A 6,764-nucleotide genomic window follows, 5' to 3' on the forward strand; every position below is an offset into this window, starting at 1 on the left:
AAATGGGCCAAAAAAGAGATTTAACTGACACTGAGAAGTCAAATATTGTAAAATGCCTTTCAGACGGACGCAACACTCTTTAAGTAGCTAAACTATTGATGCATGGCTACCGTACAATCAAACGTTTTGTTGCGAATAGTCAGTCAACTGGGGCGCAAAAAAACGCATGGAGAAGAAAAGGTGCAAATTAACTGCAAAAGAATTGAGAAGAATTAAATGTGAAGCTACCAGGAACCCATTATCCTCCAATGCAACCATATTCCAGAACTGCAACCTACCTGGAGTGTCCAGAAGTACAAGGTGCCAAGTGCTCAGAGACAAGGCCAAGGTCAAGAAGGCTGAAACACGACCACCACTGAATATATTCACAAGTTGAAGTGTCAAGATTGGGCAAAGAAATACCTGAAGACAGATTTTTCAAAGGTTTTATGGACAGAGGAAATTAGACAGAATCTTGATGGACCAGATGGATGGGCCCGTGGCTGGATCAATAATGAACACAGGGCACCACTTCAAGTCAGGTGCTAGCAAGGTTGAGGAGGGGTACTGGTATGGGCTGCTATCATTAAGGATGAGGTAGTTGGACCTTTTCGAGTTGAAGATGGACTGAAACTCATCTCGCAAACCTACTGCCAGTTTCTGGAAAGTACTTTCTTCAAGCAGTGGTACAAGAAGAAGTCCTCCGCATTCAAGACGGCCATTATCTTAATGCAGGACAATGCTCCCTAACATGCATCCAAGTACTCCACTGCTTGGCTAGCCAGCAAGGGCCTCAAAAATTGATGAAAAAACCTGAATATTTTTGAAAGGCCAAAAATGTTATTTAATTGTAATTTTGTGTTACTTATTTGTTGCACCTACTCTAAAAATTGAGAATAAACAACTGAGTTGGGAGAAATTATTGTGCACACTCATATAGTTCCCTGAGAAAGACAAAACTCACTTTGTTAAACATTCAGTTTTGAGGTTCAATAACATTTTGGGTTGACTGAGAGCATTGTGTTTGTTGAACAATAAAATGAATCCTGAGGAATACAATTTGCCTAATAATTGGGCATGCAGTGTATGTTTGAATTTTATGCAACAATTCAAATGCAATCAAATGATTGCATGACATTGATGGAGACGTTACAGCATCTATTAGTACTGTACCGTTTTATAAGTAAAAAAAATTTACTTAATGGATATTTTAATTTGATTTAAAATAGGTTTTTCAACAAACACAAAACAACAACTTGACTGCCTCCATTAAAAGCACATACAGAGGAACTGTATAGAAAAATTCACAATTGTTTAATAAACCAGATAATTTAAAACAAAAAAAGAAATGAAAAAGTAAGGGATATTATATTACATAATATACCATCATTAAATTCTAAAAGACTCAAGACAGGTCCATATATGGCCTCAAATCTTTTTTTGTGAGCTAAGCTCACTGAAATGTAGCCGCTCCATTTGGATAATGTAGAGAATCTAATTTAACCATCTCATCATCCAATTAAGAAGTATTACCTTTTTGTCTGCAATCATGCCCATCATCAGGCTTTAATGGTGGGCATGATTGCAGACAAAAAGGTAATACTTCTTAATTGGAAATCTTCACAAGCCCCTTGTTTTATGGTTAAAAAAGATTTGAAGAGGGACAGCACCAGTCAGATCACAATAGCTGCAAATATTGTGCCAGATTGTGGTCAGGTTGAATATCAAATCTGTATGCTCTTGAAAACAATAAAAAAAATGATCGACCAGAAATCATACCAAATTCGGCAAAACCAAAATAAATGCACAAATTTCCTCTCTGCCATCCTACACCTATCACATTGGGATGATATGGAGATATATTTTATGTAATCTAGTTTCTGAGTAATGAAGCCGGTGTATAACTTTAAACTGAATTAATTCATACCTAGAATTTATTGAACAACTCTGTATTCTCAACAAGCCCTCTTCCCAGATCTTATCAGACACTTCAACCTTTAGCTCAACGGACCAAGCTACCTTAAGGTGGCTAGGGCATACAGGTGTTGCTGTTGCAAAAGCACAAATAAAACAGCATACCAAATGTCTGGTTTCATGAACAGAAGATAGAAGATCATGAACAATAAGACTTCCAGGCTTATTTTTAAAAATATAAATTGTGGGATATTTTTCTGTACATTATTTCTGATTTGCAAATAACTGAACAAAATGAGACCGAGGAAGAGTAAACTTGTTTTTAAGTTGCAAAAATGTTGTAAACTGATCCTTTATATAGAGACCTCCTATATAAAATAGTCCCCTTCTCCTCCATGCTGAAAAAACTCCATAAATCTGAGAAGGTTCAAATGATGGATTACATGACATTGGTGTATTGTTGGAGACATTTGGTAAATTATAAAATCGTTTTATCTGATTCAAGATCTTCAAGGAATTTCTTAGCACAAAAAATTACTGCTCGTCAACTTATTAACAGTTTTGCTCTCTGTAAAGGGTAAAGCTGGGAGAGAGGACACCGCCACTGACATGGCCTCTGCTCGGACACATAAAGGAAAAGTCTCAGGTGACATGTCATCTAGAATGCCCCTTTGCAAGTGAGTGAGATCCCTGGCATTTGCTGCCTAGTAATAGTGTTTAAAGATTGGAAGACCAAGGCCTCCACATCCAGTAGGTTTTCGTAAATGGGCTTTTGCTATGCGAGGTATCTTGTAATTCCATATAAATGAGAGAATAATTGAATCTAGTTGTTTAAAAAAGGTTGCCCGTAAATAAATAGGGAGATTTTGGAAGAGGTAAAGAAACCATCTTTATTACATTCACACGGCCAATTAATGATAAGGGGAGTAGTTTCCAACATTCAATGTTTAATTTGAGTTTGTTAATCATGTCTATGAAATTTAATTTAAACAAATGTTTAGGGTTCTTTGGAATTTTCAGGCCAAGATATGTAAAGTGATCCTCCACTAACTTAAATGGTATACTATTTAAAAAGCTGGTGCTTAAATTATTCGTTAGGTTCATAAATTCAGTTTTACTCCAATTTATTGAGTATCCTAAAAGTTTACCAAAAGTGTCAATGTAATGTAAAAGTTTAGGGACAGAAATCGCAGATCCGTGACACATAGTAACAAATCATCTGCATATAAATTTACCAGACTTTCTGTATTTCCTAATGAGATCCCATGGATATGAGGGTGGGCTCTGATTCCTACAGCTAATGGCTCCAGTGCAATGTTGAAAAGAAGGGGGGATAGAGGATCACCCTGTCGTTCATCCCAATGCAATTCAAAAGCACTAGATCTAATACCATTGGTCAAAATGGATGATGATGGATGGAAATACTAATTTTAATCCATTCGATAAATCTATCTCCAAATCTTAATGGATTTTTAAAGTAGTTTATGTTTAATAAATGACCACTTTATGGTTTGCCAGTAGGATAATAATTGGCCCATTTGTGCTATTCATGTATGTTGGTGTTTGATAGGGCAAATCATGTGATTTTCACCTAAAAAACAAACAAACATTTATTTTATGTAATTTTGTGCATAAATTAAATCTTGTCAATCTGTTATTGCACTCAAGAAAATAATTTAAAGATTTGTGCATTTCAATTTCATAACAAAATTCCATCAATCTGAATTGAGCAATCTTTAATAAAATAAAATATAAAAACCTAACAGCTCAAATATATTTTGAGCATGTCTTTTTATGGACATACTCGCACCTTTTTTAAAATGCAAACAAAAACTGTATGCAACATATTGTTATGTGTTCATAAAAGGCATTGTTCACCCTTACACTATACATGAGACATTTGTTTTCTCATAACTTGGTTGCTACATTGTCAGATTCCATTTAGGTACCCAACTGAGTACTCGTATCTAAGCACGACTGGAATCATGAAAGTTATTCAAACAAAATGACAAGGGACCCAAAGGTAAAACTAAATTTAACAGATAAGGTGGAAATTATATATTTTTCACTAAAGCACATCTGTTTCGCTCACACACAACACTCGGTCTGGAGATGGATCACGTTTGGATACTTTTTGATGTTAACCCACAGCTGCTTTACCAGTTTTTTAACATCCCAATTGCTTTACTGTTCTACTGTTTCGCTAGACAAGGACATCTCTCAATTGTAAACAGGTATGGCAATATGATCACTGCAGTCAGTCATATATTATTGATGAAGATTGATAACTGATGAATGCATCTGATTCTTTAAGGTTTATCTGTTTGACACTGGGAGGTATCATCTTGGCCGTTGTAACAATGGGTCCATACAGCTTATTGCTGTTCTTCAGTGCTGTACTTTTCCTGCTGCTGATCCACTGTCTAGAACCAACACATATTCACCGGTGGACTTTAGGGCTGCAGATGTGTTGGCAAACGTTCTGGCATTTGTATATCCAGTACCAGCAATATTGGCTACAAGAGACACCAAACTCCAGGTAGGGTAAAGTGGGGTATGTTGTGTCAGTGAGTAAATGGAGACACCCACTTAATTTGGGAAACTGTGCACAATTGTTGTCATGTCATATACTGTATATATTTAGTGAGGGACATCATCTAAAGCTACTTGTGATTGAGAGGAACATATGAGAACAGTGATAAGCTTTTTTGGATGCTAAAAAGGAAGGAGCAGCATTTCATATTTCCCTGCATTTCATATTTCCATTTTCCCTTGATGGCATAACAACCCCGTAGTTCATAATTTTTTTTGCAAGTTTTTTTATGCAGAATTGAATATTTGTATGTTTCTAAAAATGAAAAACAAAGTAGTTTCACTGCAATAAAGTATTTTCAAAATGAAACAGTTTAATGGCTAATTAAAAAAAATTAGATTTGGAATTGTATTTAATTAAATTTTATTATTTATTTATTTAAAGTGCTGATCACCATCCACTTGCATTGTGAGGACCTACAGAGCTGAGATAATCTAAAAATATTTATTTGTGTTCTGCAGAAGAAATAAAGTCATCATACACATCTGGGATGGCATGAGGGTTAGTAAATTATGAGAATTTTCATTTTATTCCTTTAATAAACTTTGGGCTTTCCTAGATCAAGTACACATTAAGTGTTAAGTTACTCAGCGTTTAAACTATTTGGCTAAGCAGGCCTAGGCACACATATAAATGTATCAATTAGTGTTACACCATTTGACCAGTGGCTAAGGCACACCAAACTAGCATACACATGGCTCTTTGGAGCAGCAGCAGTACACGAGTCTTAGTGATAGATCTTCTTGGTTAGGGGGTTGTGTTTTAAGTTGCAAGTTTTGTGGAGCATCCCTGCTTTGTTGGGGGATTGTTTGTAAAGTCTATTTGTGCTGCAGCATAGATACATGCTCAGTGTAGCCTGTCTCGCATTTGATACATTTTGCAGCATGTCCACATGCTTAACTCAGGATGTCTGCGTATTTTCTAGCAGTGCAAGTCTCTATACTTGCCAAGCAGCTGCAGCGTAGCAGATCTGGTCTGTCAAGACCAATATCCTATCAATATGTCATTATTTTAATCCACATGATTATCCAATCTCCTGTATCCCTCAAATGCTGTGATGATTTAATTCAACTAATTGAAAAACTCATGTTTCAGAATATCACAAGAAACATCTGGCATTAAATCTTATGAGTTACATTTTTATTCCCTACAGGCTTTTACTGGCCATGTCTGCTCTCATGTTGATGACCCAGAGGATTTCCTCTCTATCACTGGATCTGCAGGAGGGAACAGTCACCTGTCACTTTCAAATAACCCATCGGCATCAAGCCGCCATTATTCCATTAAGTTACTTGCTCTATTTTTCTGCACTCCTTGGAGGACCACTTTGCAATTTCAACACCTTTGTTGAGTCTGTTAGGCAACTGAACATGGCTCCAACCTTGGCTTCTTCTTTGGGTAATCTTTCTCTAAAAATTTCGCAAGTTTTAGTTTTGGTGTGGCTCAAATATCCTCTTCATGAGTTCTTACAATCAACTACATTCAAAGTATACAGTCCTTGTGTTTTTCGAGATATATTATGGATCTGGATGCTGTCACTGCTACTTAAGATAAATTATTATGCACACTGGAAAGTAAGTGAGTGTGTTAACAATGCGGTAGGCTTGGGTCTCCATGGTTACAGTCACACAGGAAATACATCATGGGAAGGGCTTTCTGATGGCAATCCATGGGTGACTGAAATGTCGAGTCGTCCTTCAATGTTTGCACGTCAGTGGAACAGAACCACAGCTGCGTGGCTTCGAAGAATGGTCTTCGAAAGGTACAACAGATCTCCACTGTTCTTGACCTTTGGGTTTTCAGCTTGGTGGCATGGCCTTCATCCAGGTCAAATTGTGGGATTTCTCATCTGGGCTGTCACCATACAGGGGGATTACAAGCTGCATCGCTTCCTGCAGCCAAGACTTACCTCCCCCTGGAGGAAATTGCTGTACACGTGCCTAAACTGGGTCTTTACTCAACTGACCATTTCATGTGTGGTTGTTTGTGTAGAGCTTCAGAGTTTATTGCCAGTGAAACTTCTGTCTTCTTCATATATTGCTGTATTTCCACTACTAAGTGTTCTGTTCATTATGATACTGTAATTAAAAGTATCAAGGTCATAAATAATAAAAATGTCAAACACAAAACAAACAGCAAAACCAACCCTATTTTTCATTTTCTTTTTTGTAAAGGATGGGGGATTTACGTTAAGTTGATGCTACGCCATCTAAAACAACATTTTGCAATATATTTTAGAATTATTATGCATGTAGTTTTATGACCATATTAATAGAGA

General features: G+C 36.6%; 1 protein-coding gene across 1 annotated transcript; it reads left to right on the plus strand.

Moving 5' to 3' along the window:
- The first annotated feature begins 4,005 nt into the window (after positions 1–4,005).
- mboat4 (membrane bound O-acyltransferase domain containing 4) lies at positions 4,006–6,570 on the plus strand. The gene is made up of 3 exons (XM_052114004.1): positions 4,006–4,127; positions 4,208–4,432; positions 5,640–6,570. The coding sequence occupies exons 1-3, from the start codon at positions 4,006–4,008 to the stop codon at positions 6,568–6,570; spliced, it is 1,278 nt and encodes a 425-aa protein (XP_051969964.1).
- The last annotated feature ends 194 nt before the right edge of the window (positions 6,571–6,764 follow it).

The sequence above is a fragment of the Xyrauchen texanus genome, chromosome 4 (assembly GCF_025860055.1).
Source record: "Xyrauchen texanus isolate HMW12.3.18 chromosome 4, RBS_HiC_50CHRs, whole genome shotgun sequence".
NCBI lineage: Eukaryota > Metazoa > Chordata > Actinopteri > Cypriniformes > Catostomidae > Xyrauchen > Xyrauchen texanus.